At 41.4% G+C, this 24,651-nt stretch overlaps 2 protein-coding genes across 4 annotated transcripts in view; one reads left to right on the forward strand and one right to left on the reverse strand.

Moving 5' to 3' along the window:
- The window catches only part of LOC114873808 (breast cancer anti-estrogen resistance protein 3 homolog), a 104,833-nt gene that overhangs the window by 24,476 nt on the left and 55,706 nt on the right, over nucleotides 1-24,651 (reverse strand). The window lies entirely within an intron of this gene.
- The window catches only part of LOC114873809, a 26,529-nt gene continuing 2,131 nt past the window's right edge, over nucleotides 254-24,651 (forward strand). Inside the window, 6 exon segments of the mRNA XM_046287688.1 lie at nucleotides 254-2,916; nucleotides 21,805-21,927; nucleotides 21,930-22,036; nucleotides 22,039-22,109; nucleotides 22,326-22,378; nucleotides 22,381-22,562. Of these exon segments, the coding sequence (XP_046143644.1) occupies nucleotides 21,858-21,927; nucleotides 21,930-22,036; nucleotides 22,039-22,109; nucleotides 22,326-22,378; nucleotides 22,381-22,562 (483 nt within the window). The 5' untranslated portion in view covers nucleotides 254-2,916; nucleotides 21,805-21,857.

A 24,651-nucleotide genomic window follows, 5' to 3' on the forward strand; every position in this document is an offset into this window, starting at 1 on the left:
ATCTTGAAAGAAATTCAACCCCTTTCACGGCACTTTAAAACCATCCTACTTGCTCCTTTTCTATGCTCGCAACAAAAATCGAACCTCTTTCTCGCACGTTTTCATAACGCAGCGAGATGGTTAAATATAATTTTTTATAGCTCATAAATATAGATAGGTAAGTAATTTTTCTTAAATATAAAAAGAAAATAACAGCTTTCTATGAAACTATTACAATAATTTGAAACTCTTTATCGTGCTTTTAACGTTAGAACGTAACGTAGGTAATGCGATCTCGCTACCCTTTTGTAACTTGAAATTTTCTCCGATTCTCTATTCGAAATCATTGCTCGAAGCATTTGCATATAGGCTTTAACCCTCGAACGATGAAACTGGGTCAATAGAAGGCCAAATCTGCGAAATATACAACGGTGATTCGAGCAAAACTTTCGTGCAGGGGAGAGATGAAATTTAAAGGAGTGCTTTAAAATTTGGATAATAAAATTGAAGATCGAGGAACGAAAGGGGAGGAAATCTTCGGTAAAAGTTTCACGTTCCTCGACGTCGTTGATATTCATCGTCCGCCACGTCCATCGCGACGCTGGGAACAGAAAGTACCGGAAGCGACTTTGCAGACGCGCACAATCCACGGAAGTAGCGACGCAACACACTTCCGTCTTTGTGCTCGAGCGACGAGTAGCTGGCTTACCGAGCAACATTTTTTCCGCCGTCGTGGCGAATTTCGTCTGATGGCAGGCTCGAATAGCCGGAAGGGCCGTGCACCGCGAGTGCTCTTCCGGCCTGTTGTAATTAATACGACCCCATCGATCTCGGGGCCGTGGCTTTATCCTCGGCCCGACCACTTTCTTTCCGTCGCGTCGTTTCGCGTGGTCCGCGAATTTCCCTCTTTTATCGCCGCCAACCAGCTGGGTGCAAGCGTTCGAAAGCCGAGCATAGGGTCAATGGGCCGAGGTTCGAAAGGCTGGAAATGTAGGCCAACGTAGACACGATTGTAGCAGATACCCAACGTGTGTACCTAATTTATACATTAATTCCGAGAGCAATCGAGAGGATGGCGAAGTGCAATCAGCTTCTGCTTGAGAAATTACCACCCCTGCCGACCACCAGATCTTTTATTACACAAATTTATTCACCTTGAGAATATGCGAGAATATAGAATAGTCAGCACGAGTACACCGGAAGGCAAGAGGAAATAATCCTAGCCCAAAGGGACGTAGGAAAAACACTAAAATCTCTGCGAAGTCGATAAGGAAAGAAAAGAGTAAGAAAAAAGGCAATCTAAGCAATCCTGTGCCATAACGCCGCCACCCATTTGGCAGTAGATGGCTTCCGCATCCTTCCTTCAGTTCCTAATCTATGTTTCCTTCTTTTTCTCTTTGATTTTGCGACCATCTGTCGTGTGAAAATTTTGTCGCGTAATCGATAGGAAATTCGCGCGAGCGCGAGCTACCTGTTCGAGGAGGGAAGCATTCATCGCGGACAAAGAGGCTCGAGTACTCTTCGCGCCTTCCTCTTCGCCTAGCTCTAGTCTAGCAGGCTTCAAAGTATCATCTTGAAAGCCGATCGTGCTACTCCGAAGCTGGCTGGGGCTCGTTCAGCCTCGGTTCTCATTAAAAATTCACGCGAACCAAGCACCGCGAGAACTTTAATCAATTAGCAACCGCTTAAGCGTTCCGCTCCGTTCCTTCGGGCTGTAGACATAAGCCTAGAGAATAAGTAAGAAACACGGAAGTCTACTTGGAACTCTATTGTGTGCAACGCTTCGAAATTCTCATTGTAAAGAGATTTCTTCTTTCTTTTTAAATATGATTCGTTTTTGAAGTTCCTCGGTAATATAATACTCTGAATTTTTGTTAATTCGAGATAAGTTTAGTTCTGTACTGCTAATAAAATTTCCTCTCAAATTATATTAGTTCGGTATCGATTTCGTTGTAATATCGAAATGGTCCTCGAAAGATAAAATAAAGCTTTCTAGAAAGCAATATTCTTAATTGAAACAGGGTAGTATGCGTTTGTTATATTGCATATAGTATTTAATGATGTCAACAGTTCACGAAAAAAGTTATCTAATTAGATATAAATGTATGTCTGATGCATTCGAGGATGTACTACTTATTTTAGCACAAATAGAAGACATACCGAGTTAATATTAAGTGTCTGACCCTATTCCACCCTCATATTACCTGCCTTCACTATCTACCACCCTTGCGTTACTTTATTTGACTTCTATACTACTTGCCTGACTATCTGGTAGCAGTACACCACGCGTCTGACTGCTCCCCAGCTATATGTATAATTGCTTGATTACACACTACTTCTGTACTACATATTTGTCTGATCATGTATCCATATGTATTAGTAAATTGAATTCTAATTTCAATCTTTTGTTTTTCTGTTCAATCCGATTCGCTTCTCCTCACTTTGAACCCTGCTACACCACCACGTTCCTTCTCACTTTCTTCATTCTTCGCGATCCTACTCCCCTCTGCAACACCCTTTCACCCCTTCATTCGTTCACACTATCACCCTCTAGTTTCATTCTCACTGTAACACCCCTCTGTCCCCTCTCTTTTCAACTCCTCCCACGTTTCCACCACTCTCTTATACTCCGAACGCTTTCTCCCACTCTATCTAACCCTTCTATCAGCCCGACCGCTGCCCCTCTCTTTCAACGCTACCCCCGTCGAGGGTGGAAGAGCGCCGGTCCGAAAGCCTCGGCGGAGTCAAGCTCCGACACGGTTCAGACGAGTTCAGTCGTGCCACTCGGGCGTGGTGTTCACGTGCGACCTCAAGCTCGACACGTACGTTTCGTCAACGAAAGGAAGGACACACGTTCACAGAGGGGAGAGGAAGAGGAATAGAGTGGATCGCACGCGTTTCATGTTCCGGTTCGGAGAGTTCTGCTACGATCGCAAGGTAGACACTTAAACGGTTTACTCGATTCCTTTGACAAGTGAACGCCGCGTGCTCGTGCCAGTGCAACGATCTATATTAATAATATTCATTCTTTTCTTTCTCTCTTTTTCCGTATGCTAACGACTAATGTGCTCTTTAGACTATATAGAAATTTTATTTAACGATAAAGTGAAATAAAAGAAACTGCATTGATATCTTTTTCTTTATATCTTTGTTAATAATAATATATTTACTTGTATAAATAATAGTCGTTTTAACAGTGTCGACGAACCTTGTCTCGTATCGAGAGTAACTGAAAATTACCTGTCGCCGATACTTTGATCGAGTTCGTAGAAGTTCGATCGAAGTGTCGATTACCAATCCTCGCGCAACAGAACAATTAACGCGGACGATTTTCTCCTACAATTATTAACAGTCTGCCTGTCAGTTCCAAAGTTCTTTAGCCATTTTAATCAGTAGTGACGGCTAACGTTGCGTAACAAAGCTCGTCCAATTTTAGTTACGATCAATTGACAGATACAGAAAAAATAATTGCTTTTGAAACGATTTCCATTTCATGGAAAATATTTATACACGTACGTTCGGTACCGATAATTTATCAGTTTATCTCGGTTTCATTTTTCATTAAATCATGTTAGATTCATCCAGGAAATCGCCATCGCGTTCCCGCCACTTTATATAATTCTACCATGGCGGATAGTGTCGATTTGGAGCTTTGTGGGGGTTGAAAAGTTACTCTGCTGTACTGAAGCTTTTGCTTATACAGACGGTTTTGAAGGGCGCAACGTCGCTAAAAAAATATCCAGAAGCAGCCACCATCTGTCATGGCGAATACGCAAATTTCGAATTAATATCGCGCGATTCGACGGCGCGCGAAGGGGGTTGGAAGGAGAATGATCGACGACGGTACGAACTTCGCCAACAGAGAACAATGAGTCTGGTTAGAATCGAGCTAGAACGGATCTCTCGTTCCTCTCACTCGTCAGAAACAAACTTTTCTCGCAGCCAGACGACATATTTCCCGCTTCAGAAGCCTCTTTTCCTCCCCCTCCGCCCCCTTCTCCTCTCCACCTCCACTCGACGTCCTTCGAAAGCAGCCAGTCTCGCTGTTTCCGACGAAAACCGTCGTTGAAAAGCTTCTGAAGTGGCTCGCAGAAAGTCGTACCTCACTCACCGTTGCTTCTAACGTTTCGTTATTGGCTGAAAACGTACCGGGTGTCGGGCAGATGTTCTTTTATTTCGTCGCTTTTCCACGAGTGTAACGCCTCTCAAACATCGTTAGTTTACGAATGTTCGCAAAAATTAGTTTTCAAATGTAATCAGTAGCGTTAACGATACCGAGGGGGTGGATTATCGATAAAAAGGTGCGAATTGGTCTTCAAAGGGGTGAAATAAAAAAATTTCGAGAAATCAATCAGGCGGACCTTTAACGAATGAAATTCGACCTATTGATTAGGGAAACAGTCGAAAGGTAGAAGAACGTGATCGATTTGGGAGCCGCGGGTAAAAAGTAAAGTGGCAATCGAGCCAAGGGACCGCGAGAGTAAAAAAACGATATCGTAATTAATCACGTTGCTCTACGAGCTCGTCGTTTCGTACGAGAAACGAAGGTAGCAGGAATGATTGCTTGAAAAGAGCAACTCCTACCTTCAACCCTTAACTACGTTTCGCTTGTTTTCTTTCAGAATTACGCCACAGAGTTTTAAAGTAGTATTTGATCATACGTCGAGTGGATGTAATAAATATTACTTTTTATTAATTAATCAGTTGATTGTCGCGTTACGTTTAATAGTGTAATGGGTTAATTATCGAATTTAACATTTCGCTTTGCTACCTCAGTGTTTTAAACAGAGAAAATGTTAATAAGTATGTTTCTCCCGTTTCAACAAGGTCCACTGATCGTCGCGAGATAGAAGCTGAAAATTAATAACCGTGAATTGTTTCCAGCACAAAGCCGAAGAAATGAACTCCCCATCGAAACTCTCGATTGACCATTAAAAAAAGCCCTCGACACGATACAGCTGCAAGCCTCTGGCAAACTTGCAGTTCGAAATTGAAATTGTTCTCGATTTAATATCAATTCCCATCCTTCATGTTCTTTCGAATCAAAATGATACTAATTATGTCATTGCATTATTTGACGTCATTTATCTCACAGCGGTTTGAAAAATTTCTCCAAAAAATCATCCTTCATATTTTCCACCCACACTTCTCTTTTTTTTTCATCTAATATTCACCTTCTAATTTTGCTTGAAAGCAATTTGCTGCTTAATCAAACGCCGGCTAAAAAGGCCGGCTAATTGGACAAGCAGTCGAAAGGGTTGCATTTACTTTGACACGTGCATCGAAGTAGGCCACACGGCGAACAGTTTCCTTACGGATGTAACTTTCCCAGCTCGGCTCTGATAATTAAATTTCCAACGACTTACGTGACTTCGAACCGATGAAAATTTCACCAGCCAACCCGACAGTTTCGACTCGGCTCCTCGACCATTCGATTCCGTCTCAATTAACCCTATCTCTCTCCTCTCCTACGTTCGTTGTCTTCGAGACAATTTGTCTGACGAGAAGGATTCTCGAGACTCCTCAGCGTAACTCGCGCAAACCACAAGGCTCTATGAGAATAATAACAGAGCGAATTCCTGAAATCGCCGGTGTTGTGCAAACGATCCTTGGATAAATGCAAACACGTGAGTATAGATGCGACATAAACGAGACGGGTATAGAGCAACTATTAAGCTTCATCTTTACTGACATAACCGTGTCACCTGCCATTACCATGGAACACCGATGCATTAATTCCCATTTGAACTTCATCGAACTGTCAGCTTTCATTTCCTCGAATCGTACCGTTCCTAAAATCTTCCCTAGTGTATACCTTGTAAAGACAACCCTCTCTCATCGAGCAAGAGAAATTTGAAACTGCAAAGTCGTTTGGCTGGGTCTGAATCAACCTCCCTATTCCGAATAAATTACCAGGAAATTTATTTAAACTTCGGATGGCGGACCATGGAGAGGCCCGAATTTTAATCCAATTTTGTATTCCATATTATCATTTTCTAAACACTGTTCCCTTCAATATCCCTAAAATTATTCCTCCAATATATGAAAGCTTTTCATAAAAAAATGATGCATTTAATTTTATGTTAATATCCTTGTACACGTTTTGTAAGATTGGGTTACGATTGAACCAGGCTTCGTCGTACAAAGGTTAAACTTACTATTATCTGCTTGAAAGAAGGGGTTAATACGAGGATTTAGCAGGATTTTTAATTTACCCGCAGATCGCGTATCGAAGAAAGGGAAAGAGAAGTTCCAGTTCGATTTGATCCCTGCTCGCGATGACTTACGCGTCGCTGTTCAGTGACGCGAGTCGCGATTCAAAATTCCCTGTCAATAGCAATTTTCCGGATGGAAAAGCAAAGAGAGGAAACACTTTGCGTTGTCGCGCGAACGAACCTGAAACTTGAGCGATAAATGTAACGAGGAATTTTCTTTGATAACTTTCAACCCCTTCCAGCGATTCAACTCGCTCATATGGTTAACAATTTTACACTAAGTTTATAAATTTTTACGATTTCTAATAAATCCTGGAAATATTTCCAAGTATCTTTGTTTACGATTAAACGAAGGAAAATTTGCATCTGTCGGCTCGCGTATTCCGTTATTATTGTATATTATGAGACAAGGACGAAGATAATAAGACAGAAGGAAGAATCATAAAGCAGTGGGATTCCTTTTAAGAGAATTGGACGAGAATTTCTGGTAGTTGGGGGTAGGTGGGTTGAAACGGTTCGAAATTTGCACAGTTTGTCTCGGTGTCGGGGCGGTGGGATGAGACGCGGGTGACTGGGTGGAATTTTAATTAATGCATCTACGTGGACAATATCTTAGAGCCTCGGCTTCGCTCTTCCCCACTTCCGTCATTCTGTTCTGAATATTAAAGCGGGGCCGCTTAATTATTTATTCTATCCCCCCTTTTCTTTCCCTCGCTCATTTGCTTTGCCGTTCTTGTCTCACGTTTCTCCCGTTTCCGTTTCATTCGTTTGTTTGTTCTGCGATTTTCACCCCGACAGTGTTTTCCACTTTGAACAGTCTCCAAAAAGGAGGATCTATTTCTCTTTTTAAAATTGATAAATAAGAATAAAAAATTGTAACAGACATTCCGTGGAGTGCGCGAACATCAAAGTTTCGGAGAGAGAATTTCTTTTCCAACTTGCGTTTGCGTTTGAAAAATTATTTCACTTGGCACACTCACAATTTTCTCAGAATCCTACTTAATTATTATATCATTCTGCTCGACGTTCTCTCGGTCGATAGATCGATTACCCTTCTTGTCCCAGTTACTCGAGGAAAAAAAAGAAGAGGGAAGCAGAGGAAGAAGGCGGGAAGCTCTTATTTATTTATCTTTTCGGGAGGGAAAAGTAGGTCGTGGGATGAAGTGGCTCGGTTGGTAGCTACTAATTACCCCACGTTTCATGCATTCAGAGAAAAAGAGAGGGAAAGAGAAAGGAGTCGAGAGAAATAACAGAGAAGAGAACGCGAGTTCTTCTGAATAAATCTCAAGTACAAAGCTTGGAAAATACACCATAGAGATTATGGAGACACCGATTATCGCGAAACTACCCTTACACTCAACCAATACAAAGACGTAAATGTTGCACCTTACCATTAATAAATTTCATCTTTTTAATAAATTTTATCTAAAAAAACTGACATGCTCGTAGTGTATAGGAGCTGAAACAAAAGCTCGTGGGCACAACGAAGATGACAACTTCATCGCCTCCATGAGCATAAACTTTTTAACGATCATAGTTCACGAACAATCTTCCAACTTCCAACTAACTTTGATACTTTTAACAACTGCTGCCTCCTCCTTTTCTTGTTCGAAATCATTTTTTAATTAAACAATTATTCAAAATATCGCGAAGAGACAGGTTCGTGGTGTATCGATTATGCTATACATTCTACCCTTGTCCTGTTACGCGGGACATTTACAATTCAGGGTCTCGGTTATTTTCTACGAAACGTGCAACTAACCGAGCTTGCGGTCGTCCCTTCTTCGGGTAAACTGTTTACAGGGATGCCTCGGTAAATTCCAGCTACCCTATCCACCGAAAATTTAACCCTTTCCACTTGAATTATGGCCATCGCGCCGTGAATGTTATTAAATTTACCGATAACTCGCGAACGTTCTAAATGAAAATGAAAATTCTCGGTGAAACGATTACGTTTCTTCGATGTTCAACTATTTTTATAGTCAATTTATTCGGTAAATTTCGATTCAATTATCCGCCTTGGGAATCGCCTCGAATAACGGCCCGAATTCGTGTAAAACGTAAAATGGAAATATTTCTCAAAGTCTTTTCTTTTTTCTTCGAGCTGTTACACACACCCGGATCGATTTTCTCCGCGTTTTTAACATACGCTTTTCTCTAAACAGGTGCATCCAACCCGTTCCCTCTTTGCCGGCACGCGTATAGGCGGACACACACAGGCTCGCGTGTGATGGTTGAAAGGGAAGCATCCAAACCAGCTAGCATCTCGTGAAAAGCACAGCTAGTTCGTTTTCTACAACCAACGCGTCTGAATTTCGCTGTAAATAGAAGCGTTTCAGAAACGTTCCACATTTCAAAAGTTACACGAGCGTTAAGCGAGAAGGGTTGAAGTCGTTTTTCTCGATCGAGCAGGGAATGCGTCTGTCGGAGAGTTAATAAAGCGTTTTTGTTTCATTACCACGTTGATTGGCTTGACTGTGATTAGAATTTTTTGCTTAATTAAGCGAATTTGCAGACCCATTTGAAATCCCTTTCCTCGGAAAATGTAATTATTTAACTTTTTCCGTGAATTTTGGTTCCAGTTCGTTGGAGATTAGAGTTAAACGGAGCTCGTCCCTTAATCGGTTAATAGCAAACATTTCTTCGCGCAAAATTCGTTAAGTCGCGGCGTCGAAAGTTTGCGAGCTCGTTAAAAGTGCAAGGTCTTGGCGCTTTTAAAGAACCCAGGTACGCGAGACAACGTAATTCAACGACGGGAAATAATAAATTATACAGCGAAATTGAGAACGAGTTTACGAACGTGGACTATCGAGAAATTGATAATTGTCAAAGTGGTCGTATTGTAATCACTGCTGATCTCCCTCCCCTTTTAATCGTCCTGTCTGCGAATCGGTCGATTCGCAATTTCGAACTCACCCTTCCAGAGTTCCCCTCGTTGCTCTATTTGCCTCCACGGTGACGAATATCGAAGTACGTTCGTTATCTCGCATCGATTAAATTAGAAGACATTGTTTCCATTTTTTACGCTGCCTTTAATTGATAGACGAAAGTCTTGAGGTCGAGAGGCTCCTTCGTCCCTTTCGCTAATTCCTCTTTCATTACGGAGATTTCTCGACGATGCACAATTTTTCAAACTTTCCAATAAAATAATCACACAGGGAAACATTTTTTCTTTTTCAAAGTAAATTTCCATATCTCGCGATTTTATCGATTCCATCGAATCGTCAGGTTCGCGCGAGTCGATCGACGATATTTATAATTAATCGTCGAACGATCAGGCGGAGAACGGTCCCGTTTTATTTGTCGTCGAGGCGACGGGCTCGATGGAAGGGTGGCTCAGTGACCTGGCTATGACCCGGTTTTCGAACCCCCGGGTCGACCTTCCGTCAGCCACCCACCTGCGCCCGGTTCGCTGCCAGCGGACCGAATTTCTGGTTTCCGCCGCTCTCTCGTCATTTCCTCCGCTCGGTGCATCGGCTCGTCGGCCTCTTTGGTCGTCGCGCGCGTTATCGTTGTTCGCGACCGTTCCAGCTGGTTGCTTTTTCCTAGCCCCGAATCGCCTCTGCGGTTCCCGGCTCCATTATCATGCGAATTCCTCGCGGAAACGTTCGACCAGTCGACGATATCGACCGTCAAGATATTTTTCGAATTGACCGCGTACGAGCTGAAACGAACTGAACGAGAGGAGAAAAGGAGAGATCGTTAGAGTACGGGGTTAGCCGTGGGTGTGCTTCTAATGAGAGGGACACGGGCTCGTAGGAAGGCTTTCAATTGAATATCGAGAAGGATGACGATGAAATATTAAGTTAAAATTAACGAGTGGTTGAAGCAGCGAGTAGTTCCTCAGCTACCCAGACGCCAGATTCGAGGCAGGCTTGTAGCTGAGGTTATAATTAGAGACGGTTCTTAACGCTTTGATCACGAATACAGGGGTGAAAGGAAATTCGTGGTACAAGGTGATTCAGACTCGAACTAAGCCCCCACATGATCATTTGCATAAATAGATTTATATTTTACTTGTCTGATTACTTACCATCCTATTCTACTTGCCTGCTTTTTAAATTATATTTCACTGTCCCGATATTCATTGACTTGTACTACTTGCCTGAATACCGACCCTAGGAGAAAACTAGTTTCACATCATCCTGTGTAATATTCATACGTGATTAAAAGTTGCATAGGTAGTTTTATCGGATTAAATCCAACAAGGACGAAACTTTCATAATACATGAAATCCCAAAGATATTTCACCTTAGTTCTCGAGTTCATCCTCCTTTAACTTCTACCAGTAATGCTAAGCAGCTGAATTGATGAGTCACGAGTTCACGGCGAAGAGAAAATCTATTCTATCTAAGTTGAAGAGAAATGGAATCGTATCTTCGAAAATAAAAATTTCAATGTCGAGAAGAAAATTCACGCGGTACTTTTTACTTGGGTTTCTTGAAGAAACAAAGCAACTTGTTCGGGGTACGGAAGTGAAACGAAGGAAAACGAGCGAAGTGGTCGACGTTGTTCACGAATGGAAATGGCGAAGGATCATTTCCGCTCGCGGGGTCGTCGATCAATGAGAATCTTCGGCGAGGGCATAATACGATGAAAGGAATTCGAAAAATGCAGCCAAGCATTCGACGGTTGGTTGAGTAGGTACTCGTTTAGATTGTGCGTTGTATCGACGCCGCGAGGTCGACACGGATGTAGGTCACTCGGAAAGAACGAGGGTTATTGGCTTTTCTCTATTATGATGCACCGTTGTTCGTCTCGATATTGATATTGCCCCGTTCTTCTTATTTTCCTGCAGCGTTATTCTATTATACGCTTTCTTCGCTGCCTTTAAACAACTTAATAATTACCAGAAGGAAAAGTTCAATGTCAAACTGACGCAAATTGCAACTGTGCTTCTTGTAAAATCTAACAACAACATATTGGAGAACATGTCGATGAAGAATAACAGGGTCGAGCAGAATGGCGCCGCGCGTTTCCAGGATAGTAGAATGGAAGTACGATAAATCAGACGCTAATCGGAGTGCATCTGCAGAAATTGAGGAAAACGGAGTAAATCTGACATGTAGAATCTGATGAAATGTACGCAAACAGAGAGTTAATAGAAGACTTTCGCGACGAGATTACGATCGTGTCTGACCTGGAAAGTAGAATCGACCGACAGTATGAACGGAATACGAAAACAGCGTGAAACCAAAGAAAATTTGAATTTTCCGTTGATTTTTGTGTTACACTCTTTCGGGACGATAATATTGTCGAATTTGTAAAATCAACTCTGTTGTCGACTTAATTAGAACAGTTTCGGAATCGATCGGTGGCTTTAGCCAGACGGGTGGTAAGCGTTAGAAATGAAATTTACCAAAATTCACCAACGGAGAATTCAATGAAAATGAGTGAAAAAGCGAGGATATTTGCAATTTTACGTCTCGATCATTTCCCGTCCCCATTTCCTTCGTGGTTTATCCATCGCGGGCCAAAAAATCCACACATCGAAGTATCGACAGGCTGGTATCAAAGGTGGGGATCCTGGTTCAGAGACTGTGGTCGTCGGATTTTTGTTTCCGGTGAAAAGGGGCGAAACAATCGCGTAGAAACTGAACGCGGCAGTGATCCAAGTGGAAACTGAAGTTACGCGGTTCGATGATTTTCAGAATTATAGCACTGCTTTCGGTTCCTCTAATATGCTTTTGCTTCCTTTTATTTTTCAATTTACCGTCCTTGGATTTTCCCGATGTACACAACGCTGTGCCCTGTGTTTCTTTTGTGCCGTCTAGTTATACCAATCAAAAGCTTCTTTGGCGTTCTTTCAACGCCTGTAATTAATGCACGTCCCCCTTGGACTGCGTTCCAAAGCGATTTCCTTTAAACGAACCACCTGAATGAATATTAAACAGCGTTTAAGCTCGATCCTGTAATCGAACCGGCCAAAGAAACAGGAGCCATTGTATATCAACGCTAGCATAATTGACTGGTGCTTGCATAACCAATCTCCCTTGAAGGCTGCCCTTACAATCCGTTCGATTCCTTGATTTTGCAATTGAAAGGCATTATTCTCCGTGGACGACACTCCATCCATTGTCGCACGTTCTTTGAACTGCCATAACGAGCCCCGAGTACATCATTCCTTTTTCCTTATATTCCTGATGCATACTTCCATGGAAAATAAGTGATTTCACCTTGAAACGTTTTCTTCTCTTTCAACTATTTACGAGACTGGATAAGCAATACGCTGATTTATCCTTTTTGGGACAAGTAGACTCCTGAACAAGTCTTGTCTGATGATAAACGGACTCGTATCACTCGCCGTACCGTCCACAGACATTATTTCACTAATTATTACTTGTCTGATCACCCAAAAGTCATATTCATCTCGCCTGGCCATTCAGAAGTCATATACTACTGGTCTGACCAGATACTGTTCCTATTCTACTGCTATCGTTCCTCCTCTACTCTGTGCGGTCATACACTGACCTATACTACTTGGCCGAGCGTACACCTTGAGTAGTCTTGTCCTCCGCGTAAAACAACTCGCGACAAAACACTCTGAAGCTGATTCGCGCTTTTTATCGACGTTTCACGCCTTCGTCAGTTTAATCTTCGCCGTCGGATCGCAGGTTGCCGAAGTTTGAAAAATATTAAATTGATTTCCTGGAGCGAGAAGGTTAGCGAGCGGCTTTCATTTTCTCAACTTCTTCGCACAAGTTGGCAATGTTGAACCGAAGAATATAGGTGTCCGGTATTAAACTGTCAGCAAGAGTAATCCTTAATGATCACGAGATTGCTCGATCCCGATGAGACAAACTACTAATCCTTCTTGGAGTTAATTCTGTTACATTCGTGGAACCGAGTCGTATTCGTGGGCGTTCACCCGCCTACAGAGGATCTGTACTCTCCGTTCTTTTTCCTCCCTTTTCATCGGAGGATTATTCTTCTTCAGTCGGCAAACGCTCTGAGCGGCTCTCCAAATGAAAAGTAAAGAGCGGAGCTTTCGTTTGCTCGTTACGAAACGGTCGAAATTAAGCCGTTGCTGCGGGCTGAACAGCGAAGGCACGTTTTTAACGTGGATACTCTACCATCGAGTGTATCATCGTGTTGCCTGGTTGATTGAGAACGTTTGATTTGCCCAAGTCATTCACGAACGTCGCATTGTGAGAATTCTCGTCGGTGACACAAATTGTTGCTCTTTCAGAGCGTTCTGTTTAAACGAGCGAAGCGACAGGAGCACAATGTTCATCGACGATTATTTACAATTCAATTTATACTTTATTGTTTCCTGACGCGTTAATCGAGCAACGAATAATTAATATTCTTAATCGATTAACAAGTTCCACCTCGAGACTGGAAGAACAACACGAATTTTTATTTAATCACGACTTTTCATGTTTCTGCATCATTTAAGACCGCTTACGCGAATATTGCGGGGACATCGTTCATAGTTGGAAACAACAGCCGACCGCAATTTCGTTTGCCCGCAATTCCCTTATAACGGAGTTGCACATGCGAACTAAATAATTTCTGATCGAGTTTCGAACTCGATAAATTGACCAATTCGTCGTTTTGTTGGTTATTTGCAATCGAGTTATCTCGATTTCAATGATTCTCCACTCGTATCTTTGATTTTTCCACTTTGTTTCATTTCTTTTCGATTTTTTGTTAGTGTCAACGGTTCGTTGGAAACACGAGTCCCAGAAACATTGCGGGATTTTAGAATAAAGCTGGCATAGAATTGAAACCAGACAATAACGGAGAACGTGGTCTTGAATGAAGCTCAAGGTTCGATTCATTCAACCGATTCGACCAAGCAGAAAACACACCGATGCTTGTTAATCATCGTCATTTTTATTGCGACAAGTTCTTGGCTTCGAAAATGATCATAATCATAATTTGGCTGGTATTCTATTTTACGAACTGGGTCTCGTGAGTTTCCAACTTTTTGCGGACGGTTTGGCAAATTTCCTATTCCACGGTATAATTTTCCGGCTGATTCTATTGTATTAATTCAACATATTAATAATTTGTTACGTTCGCAAATAATTTGACAGATATTCCTTCCGGCGGAGCGGGAACTTTTGCAAAATTCCCATTTCAACCCGTCAGTTACAAAAAGCTTCCATCTTTTTTTGCAATTAATTCAGAAAAGTTCTTCCAACAGTTGCGGATGAAAATTGTACGTAACACACGTGAAACAATGAATGTCCATACGGGGGAGAAAAAAAAAAGGAAAAACACGAAGCCTTTTTAAAGGCTTCGAAAAGCCGTCTCTCACGGACTGCTCATTTGCATTAATCACGAACGCTTTTTTTCATCGCCTGTCGAGTGACGATTTGTCATTCAGGTCCAGTTATCGCTTGAAATTTCCTGCGATCGTTGCTGTCGAATAATGAGAATCTCTCCTTTTTTTTTTTTACGCCATGTCCTGTGAAATGTTATTTCTTTTCTCTTTCTCACGGGAAACCTCGTTATGTATAGGGACACGAGTCTGCGAGACCCTGTAATTCTCCTATTCAGGTGAACGCAGAAAAAGAACGTGACCCCGATCCGTTGGAACGGCCCATCCTTCTTGATATATACCCTTCTTCATCTTCTTTCCTCCCCTTTATCTCTTCTCATCATTCAATATTCTTAATCCGGCATGATCTCTTTTGATTAGCCGCCGCGAAAGACGCCTCTGTATCTTCGATTTCCCCACACCAATTTCAAGATATTCGAATTTTCTAACGCACCCAGGGTGTCATCGATGATCGAGGTCGAAGGAAACAAACTGTTACTAATTCGCAATTTTTTACCGATCTGAAAACATTAATTTTCAACCTGTCTGAAAGCTAATATCTTTGCTTGACGGCAGAATGTCAACGTAGACGCGTAGAAAGTTTCAAAAGCTCCGAACCGTTCAAAGGATACCAAGTTACGGTTAAGTCGCAAGACAATCAGGAAATTTCACCGGTTCATCGTTTACTTCACGGAGTAAGCACCGCTTCCAGTGGAAGGATATTTTCTCACCGAACCGATGGTCAACACGAACAGCTTTTGTATCCTCCGTATTTTCCTTGGATAGAGCTTTCAACGACCGCACCAGCCACTCCCCTTTTCTTTGTGGATCACATTCCATTTCCCAAGGAATCGCAAACGACGTGGCCGTCCTCGATCTTTATCCATTTACGCGGCGGAAAAAGCTTCGGCTTAAGCGTGTGAAACTCTTCTCTTGCTTCGAACGCTAGCAAATCCAGCTTGAATTCAGATCCTTTGAAATAAATCTTTGTAAAAATTGCAGCTCAGGAATATTTAGTTTAACGTTAAAATTCAAGCGTTAAATAAACAATTACACCGCTCTGTATATGGCCATTCGTATTGCGATAAAAAAAAAGAAAAAGAATCAAATAAATGTACCGTATTCAAACAAGGAAATAACGCGGGGTAACGTTTAATTACACTAACGACCAGTTTTCTCTTCATAAATTTCATTTACTTGGGAAATACGGTTGCGGTGAATTTTCATATGGACAGCAACATCTGTTTGCAAAATCATCGTAATAAATCGTAAAATATCCTCCATGAAAAAGTTATATGCCTATATATCGTCAAGCGTTTACTCGTTATATTTATTATATTTACATTTGTCCAACGTTATATTTGTACTTTCCCACGTACGTTTATAAAATTCACCCTCAAACATCGATAAATCCCTCCACGCGTGTATTATAAATGAGGAACTCGTACCATGGCGTATCATGGAAATAGGTAGCTGGTAGATATCACATTTCGATGTAAGGTAGATAGGAAAAGGAAAAAAAATGTAAGAATTTCATATTCTTCCGGGTTGAGGCTATCGGAAACGGGAAATCGCGGGCAAAGGAAGGGAATAAGGGTGAAAGGTGACCCAGTTGGCGAAGGGTGACCGGGTTGGATTTGGTGTCACTGCTTCCTGGCCCGGCGTGACCCGGATCTACCTGCCCCTCACCCTCCTACCTTGCGTTTCTCCCTTTTCTCGTCCTCTAACAGCACCCATACACCCCCTCCCTCTCGAGGAGTTGTGTGCTCGCTCCTCGAGTTATGTATCCACCTACTACGGGACGGATCCGCTAACCTAATAAAACTTGTTAATAAAATCTGTTGAAATGTTCTGTGATAGGTTTCGTCTTTTTCCGAATTTCCAAGAAGCAGAAAGAAAAATATTTGTTGTTGTTGTTGGAATGAAAAGATTGTACATCAAAGTCTTGTACATCATCTTTGATTGATATTTTCGATCGTGGAAATTTCAAAATTTCATAACACTTTTGATAAATAGCGTTGCTTGAAACGCTTTAATTTTCCAAGAATCTACACCGGACACCTTTCATTTATTTCCTCGACAGCTTTTCTGTCGTTGATTAATCGATGTTTGCACGGTGCACAGTGGGAGGTAGAAATTGTCGATCGGTTCCGACGGAATTCTTCCTTCGATGATCACGGTTTTCTCTCTGATAATTGCTCGGTCAACGTCGCTACGTTTCCTCAGCAAATACCGGCTAGCACACACACAGCCCGGAGGGAGCGTGCTTTTCCACGGTCAACTATGTAATTGAATTTCTTATCACTGTCAACTATTATTGCGACTCGTGTGTTCGCCCGAGGGCTGTGAATCTTTCGATAACATAAACAACGCGAGAAGGGATTTATTAATTGATACGAGGTTATCGTGGAGCAAAGTTTACGCGAAAGTTATGCTCGACTTGCAAATGTTTAAACCCGTTGGAACTTAGGTGTTATTAACAAACTTTTTTTTCTTTGACCTTTCCTCGATCAAAGTTACCTCACGATCTTCTCTTCCTTGTATATGCAAAAAGTTGTTCGATATTTTCAAATTGTACTGTCATTTCATAAAAAATGAGCAAAGAACGTTCGATTAATATTTCTATATCGGTATCGGTATCTTTTGGTAATTTTTCTTTTTCAAAACGAAACGAATGAGAAAAATTACCAACGCTTGTTTTGTCTTGATATTGTTAATTTAACTGGACGGCGCGTGTCTTGATAACATAATTGGTCGACTTAATCAATAGTCAGCTATCTCTCCTTACTCGGCTATAATTAATTCAGTCATCCGCCACAGGATTTGCTGAAGAAAATCCCGGGACCCCGAGTTCAGGACTCTCCGCAGATTAATCCTGATCCTTTAACCAAAGTAGTATCACATTTCCATTCGCGCGCACCTCTAAAACGGATCGCAGCATCGTTTTATTCTCGAGCCATGGTAACGCATTAATTTGCAAAGTTACAGAAATTTCATGGACGGATAGTTATAGTGGGAAGTCGAGATCGGAAAATTTTCACTCGCACAGATTAATCTGATTCGATGATTATTTTACATAATTTTAATTTCAAATATGTGCTGCCCCTGGGCTTGGAGAATCATTCATATTGAACGTGTTCTCGTTTCCATGCACGAAATGAATACGTACCGCAACCTAGTATAAGGTAATAACAAACAAAAAGGGGAAGTTATCAATTTAATAAATTCAAGATTTATCTTTGAATCTGTCTTTCGTCAAATTTTCAATGAATTGCCGGGAGAAGCAGCGATAACAGGAAATAGGAAGAGACGCTTAGTTTCCCTTCGAAATCCACTTAATTCGAGTTTCATTAGAAGCACGGTCGAGTAATCGAGATGCATATCGCGCTCCCCATAAAGCGTGATATCTCGACGAGCTGTAATAACTTCTTATTCCGTCGGAACGACGACGATATTGCTTCTGCCTCGATGCTGAACGAAATTGAAATGGGTCGCGTTTGCGTAATCATCGCGATACCGCTCGTTATCGTGCAACGATTCGTAATTAGTATTATCTATTAAATAGCCCATATATCAATTACAAATTTTTGGTATTTTTCATTATCTTCCGTGTATCAAATTGAAAGATGTAAGTACAGAGCAATAGTAATTATCTCTTCCAGCCGAATCATTTTAATTTCTCCAAAATAATTCCTCTCCGCCCTTGTGCTTGTATATCAACCCTCTGTCTGATTAATTCTTCACCATCGTACCGATATCGCCTAATAAAAAAAAAAAAAACATCTCGAACATCGTGCTCGTTCGACCTAATTTTTCAAACCTCGATCGTGGTTCACCAATTACCGATGGCGTATCGCTTCGATGCATTATTCTTTCGGCTGTGTAATCTGGATCCATAATGAAAAGCAGGTAACAAAGCGTGGGAAACACGAATGCATCGGTACAAACCGATGCCCCAATTTTTCTCCTTTTTTTTCCATGGATTTCCATATACTGATAACGAGACGACGATAAAGCGGATTTCGAGGTTTGTAACACGTCGAGAAAGAAATTTTAATAGCTCTTGGATAGGCGTTCTTTAATTAAACCTGATTTAAAGCAACCCTATTTGTTAGCTGAACTCTTGATTAATAGGGAGAATTTGTCTTGACGAATGGTAAAAATGAGAAGGTTTTAATTTAGAAGAATAAGGAGACGTAGAATGAATGGTTCGATTTTCCTTGAAATAATTCTCTCGCTTTTCTGTGTGACACTTGAGTAGATTATTAATTTTTTTTTTTAATGAAGAAGCAGGCTTCGACTTTGACCCACGAAGATTTATTCTTCCTCCTATTCTGACAGCGAACTGGGTCAATATTTTATATTATTAGATCTGGAATTCTTTGTCTGACCATACGCTGATTCGTTCTACTGAATTTCGTACTTGTCTCTATAGAATCTGAACAATTCTATTTCCATTATAACTTTTTATGTACAATTACTCATAATTACTCAGTAAATTGTTACAATTATAAAAAATATAAAAGAATTGTTTGTTAAAGCAGAATAACGTTTTTCATTAATTTCGTAATTGTACCTCTTTTCATAACACTGTACGTATTAATGTTTTTACATTGGATATCGGAATTGTTTTTTTTTTATTATTCTGAAGAACTCCTCTTCGATATTCACGTTCCAGTTTCCGATATATCGTTCCAGGGGACACGATCGAATCGCTCTCTTCATAATCCCTTTTTCATTTCATTTTCCACTCCTGATCGATCGGTTTAAAATCTCTAATATCGATGTCCTCGTCGCGCTCCCCTTTCTTCGGGTAAATTCAGCGCCAGCCCGTATAATCCCGTTGCCAATTAACTTATGCAAAATCTCAGTCAGTGAAATAACCCAGCCTCTCCTCGGATCGAACGACTCCTGGCTCGTCATCGCTAGATTCCTCTTCAACATCTACTAATTGTCCTTCGCATTTCAATGAAAATCTGTATTTTCACGATCATTTTCACGATCATTTTCACGATGTTCAATGTCTACGCCATTATTTCTTCTTTTTCCTCCCAAAAAGAAAGGAAAAGTTCAAGTCGTTTATCGGCTAAACGAATAACAGCTAAGAATTCTTCATTCGAAACGACTTCTTCCCGACCAAACACCAGGGATTCGATTTAATCTCGAACACAAACAACTTGGTCGTTGTTTTTCCAACGAATGTAGCCGACGGACAAATAAAAATGGTAAAAGCAATAGGGGAGAGAGGTTGAGCTTCGCTGACGGATCGTTGCCGTTCGGTCAAAGTCGACGAGGATGACATAGACGCGGGAATCTGGTAGTTTACGGGCAACCGGAAGTTAGCCAGGAGTATGGGTTCGTCCGGGAACGAATAATGACGGCGATTTCCAACGAACTTCGCCGTGGAAGCTGAACAAGCTTTCCCGAAGCTCATTTCGCTGCACGGTCGTTTAATTTAATTTTCCTGCTGCGATCTCTCGCGTCTCTGCTTCGAAACGAAGCGATATTATACCGGAAAGCATCGCGCTGCCTGTTGGAAAATTAATTTCATCGATCTTCTGTTTATCCGTTTCTCCGGCGAGTTAATTCGAATTAATCGTTGAAAGTTCTTTTGTATTCATCGAAACGCAAACAGCGTCACCGGATGGCTATTATTGAAAACGAGGATTTCGAGATCATTTTGTATTTTCCAGAAACGGATCTCACACATCTCCTTTGGGAAATTTGAAGCAATTTCATGGACTCTTTTTAACATCCCCTTCGTTTGTTATTTAACCAAGAATCAGTTATTTTTTTATAAAATCCATGAAAATTGAAATATTATTTCACCCTTAATAAAATAAGAAAAATATAATGTACCTTAAATCTAAGTGACCAATGAAGAAATGAAAGGTTCGGAATTCGATTTCTCCGTGAAAATGGGCTAAGGAACAAGGGTTGAGAAGGTCGAGACAACGGATATAGGCTAATCCTGAAGGGGATGGAAAATCTGATATTTCTTTGAAATCGACGATAGGAAAATTCAATTGTTCCATCAGCGTGCTCGATGTCACGGGTTTCGAGCAAAACGCTTTCTAACGTGAGAAAGATAACCAATCGAATTCGTCGAAGATAAGAAAACGAAGTTTCAAAGAAAATTACCTTTCTTTGGAACGCTTTCACTTTGTCGAATACTACACAATACGATTGCACTATGGTAAACGCTACTGTTTTCTAAATTCATTTATAAATTTCACCTAGATTTTGATGAAAATCAAACTTGACGCGCTAAGGCGACAGATCGTATCAAGCTACCGCGAATCGTTATAGAAGTGCGGTAAATCACGATAAAGCTTCGACACGGGAGAAAAAATCTGTTCCATGATAAATTAACGAAACAGGGATGAGGCCTGGAGCGTTGTAAAAGGATCAAAGCTATTGTTCCAACGAGGTAATGCTGACAAAGGGAGAGAAACGAAAGAAATCTACTGGTTCCCCGGATTCCGGTAAATCACGCCTTTAAATCTCGGATCAAAGCGACTGCTTTGACATCAGGCTTCCTCGTCGCGATGAAAAAGGGACCAGCCTTTTCGAGGGGAATCGAATAATTAACCGAACAAGATGGACGGTCTACCCCTCCTGTCCATCGTTCCTGAACGATTATCGATTTATTACTTCGTTTGAGAATCTCAGCCACAGTGTCTTCTCGTTCCTTTCAAATTTTCAGCTGATTTTATATACAATACAGATAGTAAGAGTCGATAAAACACGAAATGTATATCACAATTTTTGTCTAAAGGTACCTCTAATGGTTATTTGTTTAGCAATTACCTACATTGATGTCAATAGCTGAAATATGGACAGCAACTGCGGAATGGTGTAAAGGTTTAATCGTTGGAACAGCTGGAACTCGGAGGCAAACGTGTAGAGTGAGTCGAATCAGGGGCCATTATGGGCTTGTTATTAAGGGTCCCAGGTTTCGTTGGTTCGGATAACGCAATTGCACGAAACGCGTCGCATTATTCCGCCGGATTATCGTGTGACATTACCGGGCCGGAGTGTCGATTGTCAGGGTATTCGTGAACGTTGCCGTTTCGAGGGGGAAATGCCCGTTTAGCATGGTACTCTGTCCCGTTCGCAAGCGATTCATCCATTGCCTCTAACGGACACGGCTAATTTCACGGTAATCCATTAGAACTACATTCACGAGACTTGGATGTGTTATTTTTCGTTCGATTAATCGACGTAAATTGTTCGTTCGACGAGCTCTCGGACAAACGGTTCGTTACAATTTTTTCCCTCTTCCACGAACGCGATCAACGGCCCTGATAATTAATACGAAATCGATGGTGATCTTTACAGAATGTCTAACGACCCACACGACGGTATGCGGCTGCGGGGTGTCTTAGACGAAGATGTCGTTGTCCAAGAGAAAGATAACGTTCACCATGCCAAAGTCGAAGGGCGGCAGCAAGTCGGACGGGCGGCGGCCAAGAAACAGCAAGACGAGGCTCGCTCCAAGAGCAGAAGTTCCGAAACAGGAAGCAGCAGCTCGGTCGCCGAACAAGCGAGGCCGGCGATCAAAAGCAGCAAACGCGAGAGAAACGATCGAATCACTCGAGGAGAACCAGAAGCGCCGACAGAGCGGAGTCGCATTATACTTATAGGTTGGTACATCCACATCTTGGCTTTGTGACAAGAAAACTTTTCGTCAAACACTTCGAACCTCGGATGTCCGCACACGTTTGCGTTTCCAAACGTGCGACAACTGAATCGCGAACACAGATTCGGTACAGAAGATGCCTCTAGATGTTTCTGAAATTTCTTAAAAATGCATCATTTCATAATTATCATGGTTTTCTTTTTTTTTTTAAAGCTAACAGTGTTATGATTTATATTGTATTTGTAGATTCTGGTTCGAGCATACTCGGTGGTGGAATCGTGAAAATGCTATACCGGAGGCGTTGTACGCCACTATTCCAGACACGCCGAACGCGAGGGCCAACGAAACCGGAAATAGTCAATTAAACGCGCAAAGTAGATCGCAACCCGTTTACGCCATTCCTTCTATGGTATCACCGCCGCCCACCTACGATGTTGCGATCTCGAAAACGTGGCAGGTAAGCGATTAACATTAATCAATCATCGGAATGGATTTCTAACGGAAACGTTATCAGCGTGCACAGGGAAATCCAGTTAAATAAATTCTCTGTTAATACTGTCAACCAGCGAGACTGGTAATTTAATAATATAATAAACTTCAATTGAAAAGTATGATAATCAAAGTGTTAAATTAAATTTTACTTATTATATTGAACGGAAAGTGAAAAAGAAAACTGTTCGCACAATGACACCTCGGATAAAATTTTCCGTTTCATTGGACGGGTTGGTCTGGAGCTTCCCCAATTCACCGCGCGTACACGAGTAATTATATAAATTCGTTATACCGGAAAACGAAGCGATAATTGGTAAAATTTTGTCGCATGCTCTCGACTCTCGCCGTTTCACGAGTAATCGATCTGGCTTTCGAACGAATCACCGGTCAGGGTCATGTTTTAAACACAGAAACGAAATAACAAAATTCTATCGATGCACGTTGCGTGGAACGGCATTTTTTCCGATAGAAAGGAATTAACTGAACCTGAAATCGAGCCGTTTCTGTACGAAATAGTAATGGAACGGGGGAGGGGAAGAAAGTTTCGTAAGACCGCAAAAGGGAACGGATGAGTCCGGAAACAACAACGGAAATTCTTCAACGTTGCTACTTAGCGTTCCAGATCACTGTTCTGTTGGTGGATGGTCGTATTTCAGTTTGTTCGGGCCGCACGAATGGCATATCAATTTTCGCTGGCCACGGTCGCTGGCCACCCTTACGGAAAACACCGTCAACCCCCGAGTTGTCGAGCCCACTCGAAACTCCTCGTAACAACGCCAAGACACTTTCCGACTTTTATACTACCACCCCATTTTTCTATGCCCTGCTGTTTTATCGTGCTCGATTCCATCACGGATTCCCGTTTCCTCTCTTCGGCTCGACAACTTTCCAATTGGCACGACGAACAGCATGTTGTTCCTCGACAGTTCGACGCGTTACGGCCCACATCACTTTTCTATTCTTTTCATACGAATTAGGTTTCGCAGAAGGGTTTCGTGTAAATGATACACAAATATTGGGTTATTCGATTATTCGATAGTTGGTATTCTTTATGATTTCCAGTTAGCTTCTGCAGCTATTTTAATTTAACTTCGCTTCCTCTTATGGTAGTGGCGAGGACAGATAATATTTTCTCACGGTATGCGAGATTTTCCTCGATGCAAAGTCGAAAATAAGACGGAAAATCGAGTTTCGGAAACATTATCCCGTGATTCGCTTTCAAGCGTGGCACGGTTCCAGCGAAGCGACAAAAGCTTGCCAAGATACCTTTTTGCCCCTTCGTCCAACTCGATGTTCTCTCTCATAATTTTTTAAGAGACCCGCGCGAAAGCTGGTACGAAACAAAACGTTTCCTTTTGCTCTTGGAACGCATTTACGGTTTGGTTTGCCGGGGAAAGCTCCTACTTCGGCCTCCCTTCAGCCGGAACAAGCCTTTCTTAATTTGATTTTTCTTTTTTTCCCAGGCGTTTGCGTAGAAAGTGAAAATAGAGAAGTTTTCAAACGAACTCTCGTATCGTTAGATTTTCTTTACTAGACAACAGATATCTATGATTCTTATTTGCTTCATTGTTTACCGAATAATCTTTCATCATTCACCTGTCTATGTAATTTAATTAATAATTATTTTAAACAAAATAATATATCAAATTCTATATTTAAAAAAAAAACATAGAGAAAAATTGTTTTTGAATAAAGCTGCTTTGAATTTTTACTTCGACCTCGCGGCTAAATTTCAACGTTTACTTTACTCTTTATCAAAAATACTTGCATGAATCCTGCATATTTTCTACGTAGCTAACAATTAATCCTGGTATAACAATTACAGTCTAATGTATTGAAATACAAAGCCGATACGTGGAGATTTCGTCGAATAAAATGATTCTGTTTCGCTCTGATTCGATAAAAACCGCCCCGCCCGATGGTTGTACGATCAAAGGAAAAATTTATTCGGAATTTCGACGAGGGTAATGAACAAATTGCAGTTGTTTAATTAAACCCATCAAGCGCAAAGTATCTGTTAATTGATTCGTTCAAAAGGTAAAACGTAAATGCAT

The sequence above is a fragment of the Osmia bicornis genome, chromosome 11, assembly GCF_907164935.1.
Source record: "Osmia bicornis bicornis chromosome 11, iOsmBic2.1, whole genome shotgun sequence".
Lineage (NCBI taxonomy): Eukaryota > Metazoa > Arthropoda > Insecta > Hymenoptera > Megachilidae > Osmia > Osmia bicornis.